Raw genomic sequence first — 26,657 nt, 5'->3', positions numbered from 1 at the left:
GCTCCATCCATAGGTCAATAAAATATTAGGAATCTTCTCAGGATATATTATCAATTTGGCAGGCAGGCTTAGCTATGAGTTCTTTCAACTTAATTTCATCTAAAGAGATGGCTTATGGTTATCCACTAGCAAGTCAGCTCATTTAAATATTAATTTGGAAATAATGAATATAAATTGTTTGAAAATGGAAAAATACCTCAAAATTCTCAAACTATCATAGTATAAAAGAATTTAATAACATTACTTAATTATATTAAACAGATTAGATTAGTAAAATATTATTCAGTAATATAAATTCTTGACACAGAACATTAGCTATAACTCTCCATTTTTTAGGTACGTATTTAATTCTAGACACTCTTTCTCCTTCAGTCCAGCTAAAGTTATTCTGAGCTATGATCTTTGTTGAAAGACAGGTCAATCTATTCTTGGGTCTTCCGTTCTGTGAAACAGCTCTGAGTCAGCACTGAGTGATGCTATTGAAAAAGAAATAGACTTTTCAGCTGTGTGCTAATATTTGATGCGAGGAATACAGTTTAATTTAAAATAATATTTGTGAATCTGGGAATGTTCTACTTTACACAGAACTCCAAATTTTTATTTAAGTTTTCTGTAATATAAATCCAATCATTTTTGTCTTTAACAATGGCATTTTACCTTGATGCAATGAAACAGTCTACAACTATAGGAATGAGGGTGCACATTCACTCACTGGCATGTAGAAATGTAAAGTATATGATAGATAAATATAGATATAATAGATATATAGATATAAATATAATCCTTAGCACATTATTTCTAGAGCAATATTTTTGAATCAAAGTTTTAGTGCTTAAATTGTTTAGAGTTTGGCCTCTTAAAGTATGACTTATTCAATGTATGCATATCTCAAAAGTTTGATTGCTGGTTTTCACCAAAATTATAACACTGATCATCAATACTATCAAGATTAAGGAAAACAATTTCATGCGACCAATATATGTCCTTCTAATCATCTCAATGGATGCTGCCTTATCCTCTGGGTTGCTTCCATTTAAATTTTCTTTTTTGTGAGGTTGTTATTTTATCCTCATATGTGTTTGTAATTGTTTGCATTTTAACTAAAGTAAAATATAATTACATAATTACCCCTTTCCCATGCCTCCCTCCAACCTTTTCCATGACCCACCTATTATCAATTCTCAGATTCACTCCTTCTTTCTCTTTGTTATAGTTACATATATGTTTAAACACACACATAACACTGACTGGATCTATTCAGTACTGCTGGTATGTATCTAATTTCAATGTTGATCACTTGATCTGAATAAGCAATAAAATAATCCCGGGAATGACTAATATGACTAATCTATCCTTCTCTGTCTCTGTCTCTGTCTCTCTCTCTCTGTCTCTCTCTCTGTCTCTCTCTCTGTGTCTGTCTCTCTGTCTGTCTCTCTCTCTCTGTCTGTCTCCCTCTCTGTCTCTCTCTCTGTCTCTCTCTGTCTCTGTCTCTCTGTCTCTCTCTCTCTCTCTCTCTCTGTCTCTCTCTGTCTCTGTCTCTCTGTCTCTGTCTCTCTCTCTCTCTCTGTCTCTCTCTCTCTCTCTCTCTCTCTCTCTCTCTCTCTCTCTCTCTCTCTCAAAAGTCAATCCTTAGTTGTCTACAGTTCTCTGCTTAGGAGAAGGGTCTCATGATATTTTCTCCATCTACAAATGCCCTATATGTATTCCTTACATTATCCAAAGAAATGTGAGCTACTTCGGCATTAGGAAAAGGAGTCATTACTGGCTTTATATTATGCTCAAATTTTGTAGGAATAGCGAGGAGAAGCAGGGTGGTAGGAGATACTTTCGTCTCAGCACAGCTGTGCCGTCAATGTAGCCAATCATTGCTGAGAAAGTACTATTTCTGAACAGAATTACAGTGCCACAATATGTTTTCTTATTACGTATTGATTAGATTTTAATTATAGTAAAATTTTATGAGTGTCTTCTATTTCTACACATTGCCATTTTCTAGTCATTCTGCTTTATGTTGCCGACTATCCATGAGCACATTTTAAACAACTTTTAATAGCTGGGTATCCGCATTGTTGTTTTATATATTAGTATTAACTGTATCTTCAATGCACCATCTGAATCAGCTCACGAAAATCAATGCAGCACTCACAATGCCATCTTTTAAATGCCCTGTCTGACCAGTTATGGCACATTTAAATTATGCCATAATTAAATGTATTATAATAATACATTTTAATTTTAACTAAATTTAACATTTTAACAAAAGAAGCTTTTTATAAAAATTTTTACTTTTTAAATGTGAATGAGTATTTGTTCCTTGATCTGGTCTTGTATATCTACTTAGTGGCCTAAGGCATGTAAATCTCATATTACCTGTTAGGTAACTCAGATATAGGAAGGATTCAGTGGGTAGCTCAGCTTGTGCCGGCTAATGCCAGACTCTGCCATTTGGGTAAGTTTCTCTTCTCATTCTGCTCCTGTTTTCATCTTCCACAGAATGGAACTGTCTGTAGACTTCCCAGGTTCCCTCTTGTCCCGCAGAGTCTGAGCGAGGTGCCCATTACAGCAGTCAGTGAAAGCTAATGTCCTCAGTTTCTTCCTTTGTTTGGTCCACTCAAACTTTAGTTGGAAGTTTTGTTTAACAAGTTAAAAGTGATTTTTCTAAAATAAGAAAAAAATCCTTTCTTATGGATATCTGAAATATATGATTATTTTCAAATGGTGTTCTCCCGCTGCGCTAACAGTGTATCAGATTCACGGACTATCATCCCATCTGGAATTCAAGACAAAGTAGAATTAGCCACAGGGACAGGGCCTGCTGGACTAATGGGGAGGACAGCAGGCCTCCGTATATTGTTCCTCCTGTTATGGAAGCTGCGACTGCATGGTAATCTGTGTAAGGCATTTGGGGGCCCAATGGTGGATACCTACAGGGGGGCACTTATGTTTTGAGAAAATATTTCAGGGAAGGAATAAAGTTAAAAGGTTTGAGAACTATTATTTTGCCTTATGTTTTTCACAGCAATGTAATTTTCCTTTGTGGTCATGAAGAGCAGCCGAGAGGAAATGCATGAGTCTGTGACACAGAGTGATATTACCCTAATGACATTTGTTGTTTTATTTTTGGGATCTAACTTTATTATATATTTGATGTTTACATTAGGTACTTCATGGCTCAGAGATGTAGTTCCGTAATAGAGCGCTCTCTCTCTCTCTCTCTCTCTCTCTCTCTCTCTCTCTCTCTCTCTCTCTCTCTCTCTTTCTCTCTCTCTCTCACACACACACCACACACACACACACACATATTTATCTTCCATTTTCATGCAGCCACTTTCTTCTAATTTCTAGTGTAGACATAATTTTCTGCTATGCATTATATTCACTATGCTGTTTTCTGATTTTCTGAATTTCCTTTCCCCCATCCAAAGCACTATTGGGATTCAGATTCTGCAACCAATCCCAAAGTACGTAGGATATCATTTTGACCTTCAGGTAGTCCTTACTCAACAGAGCCATTGGCATTTCAGACTCTCGGAGTGAGACTGCTTCACTGTTTCTTAAGAATGAAAATGTTGTCTTGGAATGGATATTGTATGCTTCATGATATCTTTATTTTTAAAAGTTGTATTAATTGTAATAATGGCATTAATAGTTTTACCTTTGCATATGAAAAGTGATACTTCTTGACATTTAGTTTATCAGATACTATGCTTAAATGTATTACAATTTTAACATTTTTGAAAAGCATGATTGTTAGCATATAAAATAGTGCAAATAAATGAAAAATTTATATGAGTTAGACACATGAACTATAAGTAAGTTCTAGAAATTTGATTTTCATTACAAAAAATCAACCTCAAAGAATGATCAGGGTCTTGTGTTTTTTTTCCTTTTTTCTTCTTCTCTCATGCATTACACCCTGAAAACTCTTTCCCCACTTCACTCCCCTCACCTCTCCTCTTTCCCAGATCCACTCCTCCTCCATTTCGCTTCCAAAACATAAAAATAAAATAGCAAGTTCCAAGGACATCGACTGAACACAGCATAACAAATTACAATAAGACTAGACACAAATCCTCCTATCTAGCCTGGCACTGCAACCCAGTAGGAGGAAAGGGGTCGTGAGAGCAGGCAAAAAGAGTCAGAGAATCCCACTGTTAGGAGTCCCACATGAACACCACGCTAAGCAGCCATAACCTCTATGCAGAGGACCTAGTTCAGACTCATACAGGCTCTATGAACGATCTTCTAGGAGCCCTTTTTAGTTGATTTTGTGTTTTCATGGTGCCCTCCCTTGACCCCTCTAGTTTCCAAAATCTCTCCACCTTCTTTTATGCAGGCCTCTGCTGGCTTATCTAGTGTCTGCCTATGGATCTCTACATCAGCCTTTCTGATGACAATTGGACTAGACACCAATCTATAAGTATAGCAAAATATTGTTATGAATTACGTTATGAAAAAAATGTTTGTTTGAAGTGATATTTGCTTCTTCCTGGGTCTCTGGGCTATCCAATCTCTGGTTCCTCTCTCGTGGTGTGAGCCTCGAGTTGGTCCAGTCATTGGTTTACCAATGCCACAATTTCTGCTCAGTTTTACCCCAGCACATCTCACATACAGGACACGGTGTAGAGCAAAGAGTCTGGGGCTGGGTTGATGTCCTTATCCCACTTCACAGGTCTTGCCTGGCTATAGAGAGTGGCCAGTTCAGGATCCATAAGCCCTATTACTACGAGTCTTCTAAGGAGCTGTAGATTCCACAGAGTTTCCAATGCGCTAAATTTCCACATCACCTCCCAAATGTTCCCTAAGCCTCATCATCTAGAATATTTTAGTCTTTTTACATTAGATGCTTAGAGTACCTAATTGATCCACTCTGGTGGATCATCATTACCCATAATCTGATTACTAATCACTCATCATTTTCAATAAATGACTTGTCCCTTCACGACCCAAAACTGACCTCCTCTGAATCTTTTCAGTCACAGCCCCAGGTCCTTCCGCCTCTTAGGTCCTTCCAGCACATCTCAATCCTCTTTCCAGATCCATCCCCTTAGAGTATAATCTACAACATTAGTTTCTTCGAAATCTGTGTCGTGTCTTCCTGTCTTTCTGTCTAGACAGTGGAGAAGAAGGGAAACTTCCTTTTTGATCACTTTCTTTATCACTCTAAATTGAGTTTATTGTTTCCTTTGTAACTCTAACTCTCACTATCTGCTATTTATTGTGACCGTTGCTTGCAGGCCATGCATCTCACTTCTTTCTGATGCTGTCAATCATATTCTTGGAGATGCAGGAGAATGCTAGCATTCGCCACTCTGCCACTGCGAGATTGTTCCTTTCAGTGCTCTGAATATTCGGCTCCACTCCTTTGGTTGGCATGGTTTCTAATCAGAGTTATTTTTTTCTTTTCCAAAACTTGCATGCAGATTTTAATCTTTTTTTTCTAATACTTGAATATGACCTACCTACACACTTGCTGTTATGGTATTAATATTTATACGTTTGGTTTTTGTCTGAACTCCTTGGATATATAATTTTGTTAAAGGTTATTAATCCAGGGGAAATTATCAGCCATTATTTGTTCATGTATTTTCTTCTCCTTCATTTCTTCTGTCTTCCCCTTTTTGTACTACCCACAGCTTCTGGTCTACTCTTCTGCTCAATTTGTTCCTGCTTTTCCTTCTTTTGCTTCAGTGTTTATAGATTATATATAGATTTATATAATAATAGATATTTATTATAAGCTTAGGCACTATCTGTGTACTAACAGCATTTTTATTCCAATCTATTTTCTTCCTTACTTGATTTCCAACATCCTTATTAATGTATTCCCCCTATCCTTACATGGTACCTACCTCTTCCTTTTGAAATTAATGTATAGATATGTTAAGATTTCCTCCATGATAATACTAAAATGTTTATGTTATTTATATCCTGTTATCATGTAAAATTTGCTCCATTGGACTCATTATTTCTAATACTTTTAGCAAAATCTTCTTAAAACCTTGGCAGGTTTCAAAGATTAGGAATGGAGGTGAATAAAACACTAATATCAGTACTTCTGATCACTCAACAATTTAATGAGCTGTGTTTAGAATTATCTGAAGCATATTAATATGCCCATGGCTCTTTGGTTTGGGATCCTTTTGAATATTTTACTCCCCCATTTTTTCTTCTTTGGAATCATCAATACCTGCATCTAAAATTGACTACCATTACACACAGGAGTTCAGTTGTTGGAAGGCAAGTTTGGAAGAAACAGAAGCATTCTATATTTTAGTTAATATTAAATGCTATTTTTCTTTGTCTGAGCCTCATATTTATTTATTAAATAATTCATTCAGCTTTTTCCTCCTGCATGATATCTTTGTTTCTTTCTTTCCCAGATACCTAGCCAAAACTTTAATTGTGAATTTCCAAATCTGTTTTAAAGCTCTGACCCCTATTGTGGATATTGTCTTCTCCACATAGGTAGATAGGAAAAATGAAAGGCACAGATCTGAAAAGATTTCTTTTCCTGATTGGAAAAAGGTGTTTGATTGAATGATGAAATTTTTTTTTTAACATGAGAGAAGACCTTTATTACGGGAAGGAAATAAACTATGGTAAAGAAGGCAATCTTTCCCCCATCTCCCATGGTTATAAACTTTCTGATGATAAATATTTTATGAGGATTTAGTAGGAGTTATGAAAGAAAAGTCATGGAATCGAGGAGTATGTAAATATTAAGAGCTTCTGTCTCACAAATAATATATCACCGTCAGATTTTGTTTGTTTGTTCATTCGTTGTTTTGGAAAATTAACATTGGAAATTCCCAATTTGACTCTATGAGTTTCTGATCAAAGTAAATACATCAGTTTCTCTAGCTCTCTGAATATCTTTTTCTTCCCAGAATTTAAAGTGATTTACTCATATATCAGGGCCTAGCCCAATCACCGTCAGACAGGCTTCCTCCAGCAGCTGATGGGAGCAGGTGTAGAAACTCTCAGCCACACATTAGGTGAAGCTCGGGGAACCCTACAGAAGAGGGGAGGTAATGTGGGAGACAGAGTGTTTGAGGACACCAGGAGAATACAGCTCACAGAATCAACTAAGCAGGCCTCATTTGGCTCCCAGAGACTGAAGTAGCAATCAAGGAGACTGTGTGGGTCTTCCCCAGGTCCTCTGCATTCAGGCTGTGATTGGTTAGTTTAGGGTTTTTGTGGGTCATCCTAACATTGTTAGTGGGGCAGCCTCTGAGTCTTTCACCTGCTCTTGGGACCCTTTCCCTTTAACCAGGTTGTCTAGTCCAGCCCTGATGTGAAGGTGTGCGCCTAGTCTTATTGTAACTCGTTAGGACACTTTCAGTTGGTATCATTAGGAGGCCTGCTCTTTTGTGAAGGTGAATGGAGGGGAAGAGTCTGGAGGAGAGAGGAGGCGCATGGGGACGGCTGGGAGGAGGGGACAGAAGGAATGCTGTGGACCGGATGAACTGTATGAAAGAAGAATAAAGAAAAAGGAAAATTGCATTTCAGCCTGTGATATCTGTTCTCTTGTAATTCTAAGGGGAGGGGTGGAATGTGTGTTGTGGCTAGATAATGGCTCTCAAGCTCCCCAAAAGTCAGAGCCAAAGATGGAGTTATTGTCAGCATTTCCATGGGGGTTCAGTGTTTCTTGAGATCCGGAATAAACTGCGTTAACTCTCATGGCTAAAATAAGCCACTTAACCCCATTGTCTCAGCTTCTATTTCCAGAGGAACTGAAGCTAAGATCACAAGTGAGACAATTTACTGAGAAATGATAGTATCTCCTAGACTGGGCTTCAGCTGGGAAAGTCATTACACGCCTCTTCTGTAACTCTAAGAGAAAATGACTAATGCTTGTAAATTTAAGAGATTTCTAAAGTGAAACAATTACACTCAATTACTATCACTCATATGCTATAGTTGGGCTCTTTGAGATCTATTTATATAGAATTTTTCCTTTCTTAAATCTATGAATGATTTCGTGTATATATGAGCTTGAAATATAACGCAACTCTGAGAGCATTACACTTAAAAATCTGATATATTTCTTCCTATTTCCCTTAAAATTGAGATACATCTATCCTTACCACAGGAATACTAGAGATTGACATTAATATCAACGAATTCCTAAAGTAATCTTTCCAAGCACAAAAGAAAGCTGTCCTATGTCTTCTGGCACTTAGCTGGGTTGTAATAATTCTAGGTTTAAAACAGAGTATTTAAATGATAAATGATGTATAAAATGGATCTCATTGATGAAGCATATATCCATGTATAAGGCAATACAAGGCAGTATTTTTAAAAAGGATTCCAGGAATGTCATTATCCTTTCATGTGAGAAATTATGAAGATAGAAAATATGATCTTCATCCAATACTTGAAATTAGATGCGTAACCATAAGAAAGTAGCACTTGTTATTAGCTAAGGTAAAGATCTCATGATGGCCAGAGAGTTGGTTCCCTGTTTGCAAGTGTTTGTTGCTCTTGCAGAAGACATGAGTTTGATTCCTAGGACTCATGTGGCAGTTCATATCCATTGTAATTTCAGTCTCAGGCAGTCCAATGCCACCCTCCTCTGACTTCCACAGGTACCAGGCATGCAAAACTTGTATACCAATAACATAATAAGATGAATAAAATCTAAAGAAAAGAAAATCTTTCATACTCTCATGCATGCTTTCTGCAGAGAAACTTTTAGAAAATAACTTTACTTGCTTTGCTTCTTGGAAACTTGAGGAAATGAGTATTGGTGTTTACTGCTTACTGTGGAGTCATAATCTAGACAGAGGTTTGCTTAAATACATGATACTCAATATGAAACCGTTTCAGTGAGCGGTCTCTGCACTACCTGTAAGAAAGGCATAGATAATATCATGTTTTGTGCTATCTTTAAAATTAAACTTTTTATTTTTAAAACAAACTTCCTTGGGATATTCTGTTCAGAGCATCTGTAACTTTTGTTAAAAACTTGCCATCTGACTCAGTCTTGAATTGTCTCTTCTATGTTCCTCAAAGTGTCTTATGATACATGGTTTTCTCTTTTAGATGATAGAATCTGGGCTTTGAGATCCACCCTAGCATTTATGGGTCACAATAATGGTTCTCTTTTATCTATAAATGGCTGTTCCTTTGCAATACCAGGAAACCCTTGAATCAGATAAAGACTAAATCAGAGCTACTTGGATATATTTCTGCTACAACACTTCCTACATAAAATCTATGACATTTTTCTCACAAAAATTCAACCTCCAACTCTTTGGATACAAACTATGTGTCATAAAATATCATTTAATTATGAAAATAGTTGTCTGAGTCAGTTTCTGACTCTACAAGGTAAGCCTCAATCTGCAAAACCACACCCATTTGAAGTGATCTCTAATTTTAATAATCCTTTTAAATTTATGATTTTCCAGGACCTCTCCACAGGTTTGGTAACTCCCTAGAAAGGTTTGAAGAAACCAAGCAAATGGTTTGTTGCTCTTTCTGGTTTACTATAAAGATGTGCTTTAAGAACAGTCATATGAGAGCAGTCACAGGCAGGGCCAGAGGAAATGGTGAGGAATTTTCATTCCCTGTAGGTATAGTGTCTCCACCGCTCCCAATTGTGTCCTTCCATCCAGAAGTGCTTGGAACTTCACAAAGTAAAGTGACTTAATTTTGAAGGCATTGCTAGATGCCTCCATCATTGATAATGGGTTTTGTCTTTACCCACTCACCCATGCAGGGATTTGGAAAGGGGGTTGTAAGTTACACAATGGATCATTCCTTGAAATTTTCACATAGCAGCCAAAGAGTTATGGATCATGTATATCTCAAATTCCTTCATTTTTGCGGAAGGGGGTTGTGTGGAGCATTATTCCTGCTTGGATTTTTCAGATTTCTTTCGTTCTTTGTCTTTTGTTGTTGTTGTTATTGTTGTTTTGTTTTTTGTTTTCAAGACAGGGTTTCTTTGTAGCTTTGGAGTCTGTCCTGGAACTCACTCTCGTAGACCAGGCTGTCCTTGAATGCACAGAGATCTGCCTGCCCCTGCCTCTCCAGTGCTTAGATTAAAGGCATGGTCCACCAGCATCCGGCAAGATTTCTTTTTGCCTTCTACTACTATCTACATATTTAAATAAATGGAAATTTATCTTGTTTTTTTGATTGACTTCCCTGGGGAACCTTTCACCAGTTCAATCATTTTTATGTTACACTGTGAAATTTTCTTCTGGAGTTCCCCAGCAAGCAAGTTTGGCATATGTGAAACACAAATACATTTGAAGACAAACTTTTCCAGGAAGGTCAAGTGCCTAGTTTGTGACAATACAACTGGAAGTATGGTAGACCAGTCCATGGTCAGTAGTTTAGTCAGGGGATCCGAACCTTGATAATTCTGATTTTTAATTACGTTGTTTGTGGTTAGTATTAAACATGAGTCTAAATTTTGATGAACATTTGCCCACATTTTATAAATGTGATAAAATTTGATAACATTTTTCCACATTGGTATTCCCGCGAGCTGTGATGTGGGTGCTAGGAGTTGAATCTGGGTCTACTGGAAGAGCGGCTAGTGCTCTTAACTGCTGAGCCATCTCTCCAGCCCTCACACTGATATTTCTGCAGAGCATTCTGAAACAGCACCGCTTTTCTTTTATAAGTGCTTCCAAATCAAAAATTTGCTAATATTTCTTGTTTACTGATTCACTTTGTGCTAGACTCTAGACACCTAGAGCTTGCTCTGTTAAAAGGTGTAGGATACAGCAGTAACAGGAAACAAACAACAACAACAACAGCAAAATGAAAACACACCTCTGCTCTTAGGTTGCTCACATTCACACGGTAACGTAAGTTGAAAATGTCCACTTATAACACCTTACTTTAAATACGTGTGTGTTAACTGGTACTATATGCTGTGATGAAGCTGACCTGAAAAGCATCATTTTAGAGAAGATATGTTCTGTCTCTAAGGTTGGACTTAAAGCAATTTACTTTATATGCATGATGAACAGTTTATTCTTGGGCCATGGAAAGACCACTGACTTCTCTATTTGAATTTACTGATCTAGAGTATGTGCTATGTCACTGTTAATGTGGTGCAGACTGAAACATTCTTTTTCTTGCCGTGCTGAGGTTCAACTCACGGCTTGCACATGCTAGGCAGGTGCTCTACAACTGAAATAAATCCTTGGTGCTGAAAATTTCTTAACTTTATGATTGCGTTTCATGACCTTCATATTGCCCTCTTAAAAGATTCAACCTTCACTGTTTTATTCGAATATAAAACATGATGGGTTTAAATCTCTGAGACTTTTGTGGCTTTGCTCTTCATTTTCTGCCATCGTGCCCAGTAGACATTTCAAAATTGGTGTTCATGGTTAAATATAAAATGACTATCCAGCCAAAGGTGAAGCTGTTTTGGTTTGAGTAGATATGAGGTGCTGTTTCCTTTTCCCATTGTTCAGTTGTATCCCTTACCATCTTCTGTGGGAAGCTGTGCTGAACATATGTTCACAGTCATCATACATGAGTCAACGCTTGCATCAATGTCATCCAAAAGGAAAATCAGAGGAGCCAGGGAGCAAGCAAGCAAATTATGACTGATGGTCTTTACATACATCTGGATATGTATTTAAAAATGTCTGGTCAATAACGATGTACGTATTGCATATAATTACATAATAACAAAATCGTTCTAACATGATCTTACTTTTTTTTCTTAGTCAATATCTCTCACAGAACCTAAAGCTATTAATATATTAGGTTTGCTTGGCTGGGAAAAATCTTCAGGGATCTACCTATACCCAGCCAGTGCTGGGGTTATATGCAGGCTTATAATTCTCTGTTTACAAATCTAATGTGCTAGAATGGCACATGAGAAATGAATATGCGGTTATTTTCAACTTTAAAGAAGTATATATGTTTGTACAGTGGAAAAATAATGCAGCGTGTGATGAATACACACGAGTTGGTCTTTCTTGAACTGTACTGTAGAGATTCAATGGGTATGTGCCTGTGTGTATATGCATGCGAGTTTGTGTGCGTGAGTGCATTTCTGTGTGTGGAAGAATAACTTGAAAGGGAATTAGGTGGCATGGAATTAGAAGCATAGTGGAAATTATATGAATGCAGTACCTTTGTACAGAATTCTGGAAAGGTTAAGTTAAAAATAAATAAAATCAACAAGTAAGATGCACTTGTGTCCAGCAGGAGCAACAATATTTAAGGTCTCAAAGCTATAGACAAATCCTTAGTAGTTCATGGTTTGTAATCAAAGCTCATAGACCTCCCCCTCCTACGGCCACCAGTTCAGCTCTCCCACCTGCCTCAGGCATTGATAGGATTTGGCAGCATGATCAGGGAAGAGTTGCCCCACCTCAACAATGCATAGGACAGGTAGGAGAGCTCATCCTGTGGGTATAAGAGTGGGAGAGTCAACCCAGTTAACTCAGGCGTGAGTGAACGAGCCTCGAAGTTGTAAGCATGGGAGAATTGTCACATCTCTCATCTGTTGGGCCAACCTTACAACTGCACAGGCCCAGATCCCAGGGTTATGATGTGGCTCAGGTCATCATCCACTTTATCTATGATCTGCTGCAGCAGGTGAAGGAACCTAACGCTCAGACCCAAAGCTGCAGGATCTCCATAACACAGGGCAACAACAGGATATCCAAGAGGAGTCTTAGTGATGGCCCAGAATCTATAGTGTAGTAGAAACCAGAGGTCTCGAACCAGACCAATGACTCTTTACAATGAACACGTGCAAGTAGAGATATGGACAAAGGGAATTACGGTATAACTCACTGGGTCACACTGCAGCTTCCTGACAAGATTTTTAATTGTTTTCTCTTAAAGCTTGTTTGTGGTGGGAAGGCTGCAGGGGTGGAGCACAGATATGAAGGGAAGTGGAAATGAATGGGATCAGAATGAATGATGTAAAAGACACATAGAATAAGTAAATAAATGAGCTCATACACCTGATTCTGTTCTTAATCCTCTGAAAGGTAGAGTTGTAAACCAATCTTTATTCTCAGTTAGTGTCATGAATATGTTGTGCTGCTAAGTTTCCTCCCTCCTTCCCTTCCTCCCTGCTTCCTTCCCTCTCTCTCTCCCTCGGTCAGTTCCTTCCTTCCTTTTCTCCTTCCTTCCTTCCTTCCTTCCTTTCATTTTTTATTTTACATGAATAACTTAAACAATTTACATAAAAGTAACTTATTATCCAAAGATTCAAGTTTATTTAATTAAAAGAATGATCATGGAGTCAATTACAATGATCAAACTAATGTAGTTTAGATAAACAATAAAAGCATGTATTCTATGTAGCAGTACAGGGCTCTTCTACACACACTTCAGATGTTTACTAAAGAGGATTCTGCATTTGCTGAGGACCATAGATCTACAGCAGATCACAGTTGCTGTTGGACTCTCATTTCTAATGTCGGCAGAGAGTGGAGTGTGCCCAGTTAATGCTGCTTTCTATGTGACTTATTTTCTTTTTTGTGTTTCAGCTGGTTTTTTTTTTCATTTATATTGGCTTCATCTGTGAATATTTTTCTTTTTTTAACCCATATTTTTTTTCAAGTTTGTTTGTCAATACTTTCTTATTTGCCCTTTGTCCTATTTCTAGCTTTAATCACTGTACTAAAGTTGATAACCATCAAAGCAACGTAAACTCAAGGGATAGTGAATTGTGTGAAGCCTTGAAATTTTGTCTTTCAGGACTATGCTGAGAAAGAGAACACTATTGCCAAGGCTCTGGAGGATCTCAAGGCAAACTTCTACTGTGAGCTCTGTGACAAGCAGTATTATAAGCACCAGGAGTTTGACAATCACATTAATTCGTATGACCATGCTCACAAGCAGGTAAGAAAGAGAAGTCAAAAAAATGAGCATTTTTAAGCTTTGATAGTAGACCGACATGTTAACACTATATCAAAATTTCATCTTATTTTAATCCAATTTATAGTTTCTAATATGTACTTCTGTGATGATAAACCTTGTTTAAAAGACCAAAAGCAATGTTTGAAACAAATGTCTACTATTGAAAAAGGTCATTGGTGAATGTCTTTCACTGTCCACATTTGTTTTGAAAGCAATATTCTACAGTCAGTCACCTGCTAAATGTCCTCAAATGTATAGCAGTTAAATTTTTCGACAATACAACACTACTATATGTGTGTGTGTGTATACATATACACTATATACTTGTATCTAAGTAAAATTTTATGTATGCGGCCTTGCATTCTTTGACAATGAGTTACATGTGTGGGGAAATGCAAACTTGGTCAGTTTTTATAATGGCATAAGTTTCCTTACCATGTGCTTACACCATGGAAGCCCTTATGACGTGAGCAGGTGGTATAGTCTTAAGTGGCCTCTCTCCATCCCATGTTCCACCTACACCCGACAGAGTCATTATAGGATTCATGACTGTGTTCTTTACAAGTATTCTAGATTTAAACTATCTTGAAAATCATGGAAAAAAATGATCAAGCATGTGCATGATGTGTATATGATATGACACAGTTTATTTTACTGGTGTTTTTATACTAATAGTTATAAATTCAAGATTCATGGTTTGCTAAGGTATATAAAGATATTTTTTATTTTCCTGCAGCTAACTATTATTAATTTTTCATTTAAATTTAAAAAATTTTACATACTAGCCCCCTTTCCCCATCCCTCCCCTTCTTTTGACCCCTACCTTCCCCTATCCCATCCCCCATCCATTCCTCAGAGAAGGTAAGGCTTCCCTTGGGGAGTCAACAAAGTTGGGTATACCAAGTTGAGGCAGGACCAAGCCCCTTTCCCCCTGTATCAAGGCTGAACAAAGTATCCCACCATAGGTATTAGGCTCCAAATTGCAAGATTATTCACCCAGGATATGTCCTGGTCCCACTACCTGGGGACCCCCAACTAATCAAGCCAAGTAGTAGTCACCCACATTCAAAGAGCTCACTTAGTTCAGTCTCATGCAGGATCCCCAGCTGTCAATCCGGAGTTCCTGAGCTCCCACTGGTTCAGGTCAACTGTCTCTGTGGTTTCCCCAAGCTCAGCCAGGTGCTTGTCTGTGGGATTTAAAGTAAAGACTAAGAAATGAAGTTAACACTGTTTTATTTTCTAATGTGCCTGCTATTTACCATGAAAACTTTTTTTGTTGATTATCTAAAGATGGGATATAAGGATAAGCACCAATTTGTAAATATTTTATTTGTTAAACATCACCCACAAACAATGTTCTAAGTTAGGTTTGGCAAATACAAAAGGACTGTGTTTGAATGGATGAATTCACACTAACTTTGCGTTAATATTGAGTTAAAATAACATGAATTATCTAGTACAAAAAGGAAAGACTAATGGGTAATTATATCATTAAGTGCTTATTAGACAATTTAAAGAATTGTATTTTACTGTCAATGGTCCAGCCTTTCACATGGACTGAATTATGTTTAAAGAGGAAAGTCAGCCTTCTATTACCCACATTGTCAGAGAGCTGTGGTAAGAGGAAAGTCAGCTTCTATTACCCACATTGTCAGAGACCAGCGTTAACAAAAGTGCCTCTTACCTAGGTAGGGGCATGGGGATTAGAAAAATTATAAAGAAAATGAAGACATGAGTAAAAATGATAAAACAGAAAACAGAATAGTACCGGAAGGGAGTTCCAGTGAATACTGAAATCGCCTGCTTTTAATTTTCTATACACTTTTATACCTCAATACAACAGAAGGAAGAAGACAAAAGACTTCTTTGACATTATACAAAGGACAACTTGAACAGTTACTTGCTTCAATACTTTGAGCCATCAAGTCATTAAACCATAAAAAAAGTATTCTTCTCTTTAGAAGGTGCACCCTCCCTAGCAGCCATTCCCAAGGTCAAACTTCCTATTTCAAAAGAAGGAGCAGAAGGATGCTTAAATATCCCGACCACTGGTCTGGGTGGAATGCATCTAAATATGTGAGTTATCTTAATGTCCAAAACACAAAGCAACCACACACGAGGTCAGGGTGTGTAGCCACGCTTCTGGTCAACAACTTTGAACAACCTTAAACTCTCTGACCTTCAGACAACGCCGACATAGGCTCACAGTTTTGGGCATCAACACCACATGACTAATTAATGCTTAAGACTCTGTCGTTGACTTATTTCTTCCCCTGGTGTGAAGCTTTTGATGATTCCTAGACACCTAACATTTTAAAACATGCTGGATGTCTCATTTTACAAGTAACTAGTTATTCTAAATTCATGGGTATGTATTATTTAAGACTACTTAACTATCTTTCTGTATTTTGACAATAAATGCCAAATTGTCCAGAAATGCAAATTCACTTCAGTAAGCCTAAGGAACTTTTGAATTCCCTGTCCTCAGTGAATTTAGTGCACTAGTTACTCCTTTTTAAAAATTAGAGATCTCACATACTAAAACCAACAACAACAAAATCCTGAGGCAGGACTGTCAGGATCATCAGGTTTCTACAACTAAACCATCTTTGTGAGATTTAGATGCCTGCCTTAACCTAAAACATGTATCATTTTTACTAAAGAATGAAACACACAATATAAATATCAAAAATTATAATATAAAATGCAAAGACAAATTTAAAAATGTATACTATTCTCTAGTCACTTTGAGTAATGCTTTTTTCTATTTTTAATTGAAAATAATATTTTTTCACAAAAGACATATACACACACACACACACGTGCATATAAACACACACATTCTATCCAAATAAGCTAAGAGAAATCAGACTGTATCTGGCTTGTTATTTGAAGACAAAGAGGTTTCCACTTGACCATAATAAATCCTATTAAGCATTAGAAGCGGATGAATCATAAATGCCATTAAACAGCATAGTTATGGTTCATTACTTCAGAATAAGAATTAATCATTCTCTTGACGAACAAAATCTTAGGTAACAATGCAGTAGCTGGAAAGATTTAAATCTATATTATCACACTATTCCTTTCTAGAAGACAGTGGTGTACCAATTACAGTATACAACGTTTATCTTTTCTCAGGAAAGGTGTACCAATTACAGTATACAATGTATATCATCTCTCAGGACAGATACCACCACTGTTAATACTTTAAGTGGCATCAAGAAAGGCACAGATTGGAGGTGGATAATGTATAGGTTTTGTTTTTTCTTCTAAAAACCTGAGTCAGAATATTTTTTTAAAAAACATAAAATATCTTCTATCTAGCAATATCCCGACCTAATATTGAAAATATAGATCTTCATCCATGTTTAAGTCCATTCAAGAACTAAAAAAGTTAACTTGCAAAATCAAATCAAACACATATACACTTACACACACACATACACACACACACACACACACAAATTCAATGTAATGAGCTACTGGATAAAAGAGAACATGGAAATAGCTATTTGAAAAACTTCTCTGATCTGTTTGAATGAGCTTTCTGTCTCTGTGACATTCCTAAGTCATTCTTAAATCCAGATAGTGAACATAGTCTTAATCTTGTCCCAAAGCTGTTGTGTTCTTTAATCATTCCTTATTCCCTCTCCTTATGTGCTTCCAGATAGCCTAAGGATGAGCTTCTTCTGATCACTCTAACTTGTCATTCTGCATTCAAATGTAGTTTTTATTTCATTTAGTATATTTTTCAATTCACAAACTTAAATTTGTGTAGTTTTAAAGATCGTGTCCATTACTTGAAGTTTCTCTATTAAAATTCTAATTATTTCTATGTAGTTTTCCATATCATTGAATTTCTTTAGAAAGCACTATTTTAATTATGTTTGAGAATTATTCTAGACCGGTTGCCGTCGGTCTGTCTGCTGTTACCCGGTTGCCGTCTTTCTGTCTGCTGTTACAGCATTTTTTGCTTTTGCTTTGGTCATTATTTCCTGAAAGATCTTTCTTCGGGATAGGGTGCAAGGTCATCGCGACACTGAAATATTTGGTGGTAATTCCACTCTTTACAATCTAGTGTTCTTTGTGCCTGCCCCTCCCCAAACTCTAAACAGCTGTTTATTGTCTTTTAGTTTAAGTAACATTCTTATTTTGGTGCAGGTTCCTTAAATCAAAATTTTCTACAACCTTTCTATTGATCAGTTGTTGTTAGTTCATTCTAGAAGGCAATAGAAGGTCAAAAGGGTCACTAGCACACACCTGAATGTTAGGAATATTAGGGAGTGTCTAGTAAGAGCAGTCTGCTTCCACAGTCTACTTCTTGTGGTGTGGTTGAACTGTGTTCCTCACTTAGCTGCTGGTCTGTGGTCAGCTGTGGGAACTCCTTCTGCCAATAGCCTTTAAGATACTGACTGACTCTTGGTGTGGCCACATGTGCTAGGTATACAAATGCAGAAACATGTGTAGCCCCTTGGCTGCTGAATTTAGTTTCTATTCCCCCTCATGTAGAGGACTGCTAATCTATGAGACTACCCATACATAAATAAACCTTCATTATACTCTGTTCTGAGCTAGTGTGGGACTACTTTACTGTAATCAAGAACAGACTGGCGCCCAATGTGGAACTGAACCCACGACCCTGAGATTAAGAGTCTTGTGCTCTGCTGACTGAACAGTATAAGATTTGCTTCCTGTTTACAATGGAAAGATAAACCATGGGAAGACCTGGCCCAGACTGCTATGTCATACCTGCTGCCACTAAAGTCGTACAGTCTGTACTTCCTGGACCTTGGGTTCCTGGAGTCTGTCACAACACAGGCCCATAATGATAAAGGAGGCATAATTGTGGTAAGAGTCAAGGAACTTCAAAAATTCTGATGGAATGTGGATGTTTTTCTCCACCTGGCCCAAACACTGTCCTAGAAGCTTTGTTTTTAGCTGTCTGTGATAGGGAAACAGCAGTTACTAATACCTGACTGATATTAATTTTCAGCAAATAGCACCGAGTGACAAGACAATGTCCTGTATTTAGTACCCTCTTTTCCTAACAAGTGCAGTCTTGCTCCACATTGCCCAGATGTAGGATATCTTTCATCAAGAACTTTCTTTGATCAATATGACTATGCTAGACTTCTCAATGCTCAAGTCTTGCAGACACAAGAACCCAAACAGCATCAGAAACATGGTGGCACACTGCAGCTGGTAGCTGGAGGGATACAGGTTAAGACTGTCTCACCAGAGTTAATTCTTTGTCTGGCTGAAGAATTAGTCAGTAGGATTCAATTGTACCCAAAGGTCTGCAATTAGTTGTGCTACTTAAGACCAAGGGACAGTTGGTGCAAACAGTACTTCTGAAGATAACGCTGATAAAGATCTAGTTATACTAAGTCTGACACAAAGAATGTTTCACAGTGTTGGGAGTATGGGCATGCTCCAGACCTATACAAAACTGGTAGTGATCCAGCTTGAATCTGTTCAAAGCATGCAGGTCTCTGTCTAATGCCTTTCTAGTCCCAGAGGACTCTAAAGAGTCCTGGCTTCCAGCCTGTTTGGTTCCTCACGGATGATCTAATGTAAAGCCGTACGCTGTACCCGTACCTGTGTCTTGGTGGATGCTGTCTTGCACTCCTCTCTGCTGCTTGAGGTTGTGGAAGGAATGGTAGGAGAATTCCTTACTAACACTGGAAAATATCACCTTGCAGAGAGAAGCACAGAGACACGCAGGATTCCACCAACACAGAGAAAATCCAGCTTTGTGCTAGAAAATGGCAGATTGATTACAAAATATTATGTTGAGGTGCTTTTCTACAATAGCTACTATTTCTTGTTAGTTTTGTTTTGTTTTTATTGTGAGACATTTTCTCTCTACATAGGCGGTCCTACAACTCAATACATATACCAGGTTGAGCTTGAATTCTATAAGTTCACCTGTCTCTACCCCAGGTGCTGTGATTAAAGGCATATGCCAACACTAGGCTAACTGCTATTATTTTTAAAACATAAGATATAGCTCGATATAATAAAGCTGAGAGTTCTTTGAAGGATTTGTATATATCTCAGTGATCTCTCTCTCTCAATATGTATCCCGTAGGCCGGGTTTAATTATTTTATGCCCTCATAACAGGTAACATGATTATAATATTTATTGATCAAAAAGAAAGTTTAGAGTAATTTTTAAGAAAATGAGAGTTTAAAGGCAATATCCTGATAACCTTTATCATTCTTATTAGTTATATATTGACTCAAATATATATAAAAGATTATAAAATTTTGAAAAACATTCAATATTAGTATATTTATGTGTCCCCATGAGAAAAACAGTATCCATATGTACACGTAACAAATGCATTTGAAAAGCTCAGTCATGTGTGTACCTCGCTGTGCTTGTTACCTGTTTGCTGGTAGGAATGGGTCTTCCCATCTTGGTCCTCCTAGGGTTTTAATAGACTCTCCACATGCATATGGTACAGATGACTGGATTTCATTGAGGTATGAAAATAAATTTCATGAATTCAAAGGTATCAAGTATAGTACATAATTAGTAATTGTCAATGTATATTATATTTCATTTCACATTTTAAGTGACTTTCATATAAAACACGAATAGAACAGTTTCCAATAGTACATTATCCTTCTAAATTTTAGTCTCTGGTTTAAAAATAAAGAAAAGATCAAAGATTCAGCATCAGGTTAAAAGAAAAAAATTTCCTCTGTGCAATCTCACCTATTCATCTGCTCTTCAAGTCAAGTCCCACTGAGTCTGTCCACTCACCTGGCTGCCTATCGGCAATTTGGAGCTATTTTCCCTGTTAGAAATCTGTCAGGCTGATGCAATGGAGAGGCAGAACAGGCAATGATTACTTTTCTGCTCTACCCTTCAAACATCTTGATTTTTTGTTTTAGTGGTCACAGTGTAGCTTAAATACCTCCCAAAAGGCAGCAAAGTGACCTTCACCTCAGCAAGTAAAGCTCGGCATCTTGCAGCTTGCGGTTTTGATCCTCCCCAGAGGAAGTCGAGGTCAGGCCAGGTTACGGGGATGCATTATTCCTGCAGAGAATCCTGTGACTATGAAAATGGAAGAGTTTTATTTAGAAATTTGAGCATTTCTTAAAATTTTAAACTGATGTTCAGTAACACTAAAGAAATAAATTACTTCTTAATATCTCTGTATAGGTACAGAAAATTAATGGTAAATTAGAAATAACATATATGTATGATAAATCATCTTTAATATTTTCTTTGTGTATACTATGGTATTCTGGCTAATATCATTCTGTTGTTTTTTTGAATGTTATATTATACTTTATTTTTGATATTATAATTTACCTATAGCCTTTCTCTTTTTTCTTCCCTCCAAATACCACTCTATAAACATGCATATATATATACATATATGTGTAAACATACACATATGTGTGCTCCTAAATAGAGCCTACTAGCTCCATATAATGTCATTTGCACGTACATCACTTTGATAAATGCTTGAATATGCATCTGATGTCTTTAGAGGTCAGAAGCTATCAGACCCCCTGAATATGAACTCTTAAGGAGTCATAGAGTCTTAGTTGCCATGTGAGTGCTAGGATGTGAACCAAGATCTGCAAGAACAATGAGTGCTCTTGACCGCCAAGCCGTCTCTCTAGCCCCAAATCTCAATATTTCTTATCTAAAATCACTTGTGAACCACAGACAACTAAACTGCAAGTTTTTCTTAAGCTAAAATACTATTTTAGACAATTTTTTTCTTGGTTTTTGAGACAGGGTTTCTCTGTCTAACAGCCCTGGCTGTCCTGGAACTAGCTCTTGTAGACCAGGCTGACCTGCATCCCTCAGAGATCCATCTCTCTCTGCCTCCCGCATGCTGGGATTAAGGGTGTGCGCCACCACCACGCGACAATGGAGACCATCTTTAGGAACTTCCCCACACTTGCTTCTTAGCTGAGTGGTATTTAAATGATAACTGCCTCTACAGGCTCATATGTTTGAACAATTGGCCTGTAGTTCATGGAACTGTTTGAGTGGGATGATAAGGTGTGGCCATGGGCTGAGCTGTGATGTTTCAAAAGCCCAAACCATCCCAATTATTGTCTCTCTTTACCTCTTTTGTCAGATGGAAGCTCTCAGCTACTGCTTCAGCACCGCATGTGCCCAATGGCTCCTTGCTCTTTACCGAGATGCTTGTGGGTTAATCCTCTAGAACCATAAGCCCCGAATGAATGGTTTATTTTATAAGTTGATTTGGTCATGGCGTTTTGGCACAACAATAGAGAAGAAATTAAGAGGGACTGTTCCCCTTTTCCTTATTTATCATGAATGTATGATAGAGGATGAGTTCAATCCGTCAGTGTTAAGGAAAAGAAAAATGTTTCCAGAAGAAAGGCTTGTATTTTCTAAGTATAAATCAGCACACATTTTAAGAAAAGATTACAAGAGAACAATATACTTATTTGTACCAGTTTTGTGTGTGTGTGTGTGTGTGTGTGTGTGTGTGTGAATATCAATTAAGCCCTGAAACCCAACAGCAATATTCCATTATTTTGGATCTATTAATCTGCAGTAACATTTTTTCTATAGTTTAAATAATTTATTTTCTCTATCTTTTGCTCTCTCTCTCTTGCAGTGTGTGTGTGTGTGTGTGTGTGTGTGTGTGTGTGTGTGTGTGTGATATAAACATGAACACTGTTATTTCTATGGCACAGTGTGCTTGTTTAGCACAAAGGACAACTTTTAGAAATCAGTTATTTCCTTCCACTTTTTATTGTTTCGGGCATTTTTTCATACTTCAGCTAACTGGCCCATGGTGTCCAGATGATTTGAAGTTCTTTCCCAGGAGTTGAAGAAAGGCTTTTATTGGGGAAAGAAAATATACTGATATAGCAGACACATAAAGATAATACTTTCCACAAAGCAAAGAGTTGGCTCTGGGGACCAGAACTCCCAGAGATGATCCTTCTGCCTCTGTTTCTTACAGCACTGGAGTGCCGGGCTTACAGATCTGTAGCACTGTATCTGTACTTCTCAATGAGGATCCTGCACATCAACCCTGTGCCTTTAGACCAGTGTCGCAAGCATTTTTATTCTCTTAGCCATTTCAGGATCTCTTTATAGCTTTTCACCAACTTTGCTGGTGATATCTAAGGAATTGAATGTCTTGCCTTTTTGTCTTACTTTTATTATACTTTACTAATCATCATAAGTCAACAAACATGTTTCTTATGAAATATCTACTTTGGGAAGTAGTTTATGCATTTTTTTACTCGCTTTTCGTACTCAGAGTTATTTATGCTGCTTGTTCTGAGGAAATTAAAAAACTTTCTAGGAACTATCATTAATAAAATCCAAATTATTCAGAAGAAAATTGATTCTGAATAAAATAAATTTGTAAGTGTAATGTTATCATAGTATGTTATTTGGTATCAATAAATTTTCAACTATCAGAATTTTAGTTGTTAATTCTTTCCAGATATGATTTTCTTGCTATTTAAAAAAGATGAGCTCAGAAAATATTTAACAATACTTCTGACATCCATAGAAATGAACATTTTGTATTAATATTTCTCTAATTGATAAATGCTGTTTACTATAAAGAGAAGTTGATTGTAGCTTAGTTTTAGAATCACCTGAGGAAGCTGGACAGTGGTAGCCCATGTTTTTAGTCCAAGCATTGGGGAGTCAGAGGCAGACTAATCTGTGAGGGAGAGGACAGCCTGGTCTACGGAGAGTGTTTGGTCTAAGACAGCCATTGCTACACAGAGAAACCCTGTCAAAGCAAACAAGTCAACAAAGAATCAACTGAGGAGTTAGCAGCACAAACACACACACACACACACACACACACACACACACACATACACACACACATGCCTAGGCCCACATATAATTATATATGATTTCTCTGTTTTGAGGCTTTCCAGATGCCTAGGATGCTAAGGAAAGTTTAGGTCTGCAGAAAGGTGGCTTCTTTTCTTCTAATTATATATGCATCCCACTATGATATGGAAGATACAAAAAAAAAAACAAAAAAGCATCCTTCTGGATCCCAAACAATCTTTCAAAAGTTGTTCAATGGTAATAAAGACAGAAGCACTGAAAATGGACAGATTACACTACTTGATATATCTTCTCCAGGCCAACAAGGAAAAAAAGGAAAGAAAAATGAAAAAGAGAAAACGAATGCAGTAGAGAGGTATTGGAAGACCATGGAGAAATTAGGGGCCTTGAAAAGAATTCTTTGGGGTTACTTCTCCATATGCTGATTTGGAACACAGTCAATTCCAAACTAAATTCTCAGTATATTGGATTGAAGCAGTAACTTCTGTTATTAGACAAGCCTAGGGTTTTTTTATTTAAATATTCCATCAATTCTGTCTAGACGTTTCTCTTTACCCTTTTGTGTGGTTTAAAAAGAAGAAAATTTGAAACTTGTGATCTCCAAGGGTAAGAAGAAATGCAAATAAATTTGCAGGCTCAGTGATCAGGATGGAGAGCAAAACTGGACTCAGAGATGTCAATCAGATTTATGATAACTAATATGAAGCAGCATTTGAGTCTCCTAAAATGGGCTCCTGAGTCCTACATTAAGAGAGAAAAAATATGTAAAGTGAATGTCAAGTTTGGCTTCAAAATCATTTGTACTTGAGTTTAGAAACTTGGTACTGTCCAAAGAAGTGTGAGCATCTTAGCTTGCGAAGAGCATGCATGTGTCCTTACCAGCAACCAAGATCGCTAGAGACTGGAGTAAGGAAATAAATAGGATTTTAAAAATGTTTAGCAGTTATCTCAAAAGTACCATTAGTAAATCATCCATATGTGAGTTTGAACATGATTTCTTATGTTTTTCTGGTGAAGTTAATACAGGTCAATGAGGTGACAATTTATGTAGAAAATAAAGACATGAAATATCTTTTTATACCTACAGCTTAACAAATAGTGTTATTTTTTTACTCCACAATTATTTTGATGAGTGTTTTTACTACTAATTAAACCAGTATTTTCCTCTTTATTTTCCACACAATTGCAGAGAGTAGATTTCTGGAAGTTTCTAAACTGTGTCAAATATTTGCTGAGTACAGAAAGAGTCTACATTACGTTTAGCAAAACTTAGTAAGATATGATAAACTTACTTATTTTTAAATGCACCTATATTTACTCCCGAGGTGGACATTGCCACTTAGTAACCACTAGTCAATAACCTGGTGCGAGGGACCTGGTCCCTGAAATTGTGACCATGAGAAAGCTGTCCTCAATTCTCATCTGACAGACCAACAACATATCTGCCCAGGCCCAGGTCTAGCATTATGACTTGGCCTGCCCCAACATCCACCCCATCTATTTTCTGCTAGAGCACGTGAAGGGACTGACCCTCAGACCCAAAGCTGCATGATCTCCACAACGCAGGGTGGCATTGGAATATTCAGGAAGACTCCTAGTCAGGGCCTAGCATCGAACAAAGTTTAATCCTTTCTGTTGAATATGAAAAGGTCTTGTAAACATCTGGGATAATGTACTTATTATAATTATGTAGGATGAACATACAATTCTTATTTTGTTTCTGTTAAAAATCTCACTCTTGAGATTAAGTTTAAATTTCAGGTTCTCTTCATAGTCAAGTAAAAATACTAGCAAGAAAATAAATAATCCAATATTGTTTAATTGATAATTTATAAAATTAGTATTTACAATATGAAGACAAATACATCATGTATATTTTCACACTATTTCTATATGTATATTATATATATATATATATTATATGCCTTCTTCATAATACTGTGCAATATTAGTATGATTTTTTTAAATGTCACTACAGTCCAAGAATATAAAACATATTTTAATCCTTAACATTGTTAGTAATAGATGCCTAATATACATTTATAATGTTGAGCCATAACTCAATCATTCTTCATTTTCTGCTCATTCAAATGGCTTGTGTCTTTTGCAAATAATCATGCCCATGTCTCTTACAATCAAGTTTCTATTGCTCTCACTTCTACTACTTAAGATCTTATCCAGATTTTTGTTAGCAAATTTTCAAAGCCTCCTATTGTAAGAGGAAGTTAATCACAGCCATCCTGTGCCAATTCAATTTGATAGGCATTCATAAGCACTTACAATGCAGGAGACGCTTCTGATCCAGCACTTAAGGAAATGAACTCAATAGTTGGAAAATCAGTTTTAGACAGAACACACACTGATTGCCAAGAGTTTTATATTAGAATTAAAATGAGGTTTTTATCCACAAAGAGAACCTTGAGTTAATAGAATCTGAAGAATGAGAGGCCTTGGGGAAAGATATTGTTCAGATCTGATATGCCATTAAGAGATTAGATGCTTTTAAAGCTGCCAGGAGAAAAGTCCAAGTGATACACATTCATGATAGTAATGGGAAACGAAATCTGAAAAAAACAATGAAAAAGACTTCCACAGTATCACTCAGCATAATACCATTGATTAAATAATGGCTAGAAGGAAATTACACCTTGAAGTCTGATAACATCCACTAGAATACCATCTCTGAAAAAAATGTATTTGCTAACATTCTAATAGATCATGCTGCACTGCACAGTATATTTCAAAAATGCTAAATTGATTTAGGAAGTGGAAATGCTGGTTCTTTGATGCTATTACTTCTCTTTGAGGCTATTACTTCTCTATAAGTAAGAAAGCATACTTAGATTTTTAAAAGCCACTGAAACAGTTTCTGATGGAAACAGCTCTTCTAAATTCAAAGCGAGGTTCAAACTTTTGGAAAAAGTAACGGTGAAATATGAAATTATTTGCTGATGTATTGAAG

The 26,657-nt window shown here is 36.9% G+C and overlaps 1 protein-coding gene across 1 annotated transcript in view; it reads left to right on the top strand.

Annotated features, from left to right (window-relative positions):
* The window catches only part of Znf804a (zinc finger protein 804A), a 179,442-nt gene that overhangs the window by 140,848 nt on the left and 11,937 nt on the right, over window positions 1-26,657 (top strand). Inside the window, exon 2 of the mRNA XM_075984735.1 lies at window positions 13,699-13,842. Within this exon, the coding sequence (XP_075840850.1) occupies window positions 13,699-13,842 (144 nt within the window). The remainder of the gene's footprint in view (window positions 1-13,698; window positions 13,843-26,657) is intronic.

Source organism: Microtus pennsylvanicus, chromosome 9, assembly GCF_037038515.1.
Source record: "Microtus pennsylvanicus isolate mMicPen1 chromosome 9, mMicPen1.hap1, whole genome shotgun sequence".
NCBI classification, from domain to species: Eukaryota; Metazoa; Chordata; class Mammalia; order Rodentia; family Cricetidae; genus Microtus; species Microtus pennsylvanicus.
Note: the sequence above shows the minus strand (reverse complement) of the source record. Positions and strands in the feature narration are given on the sequence as shown.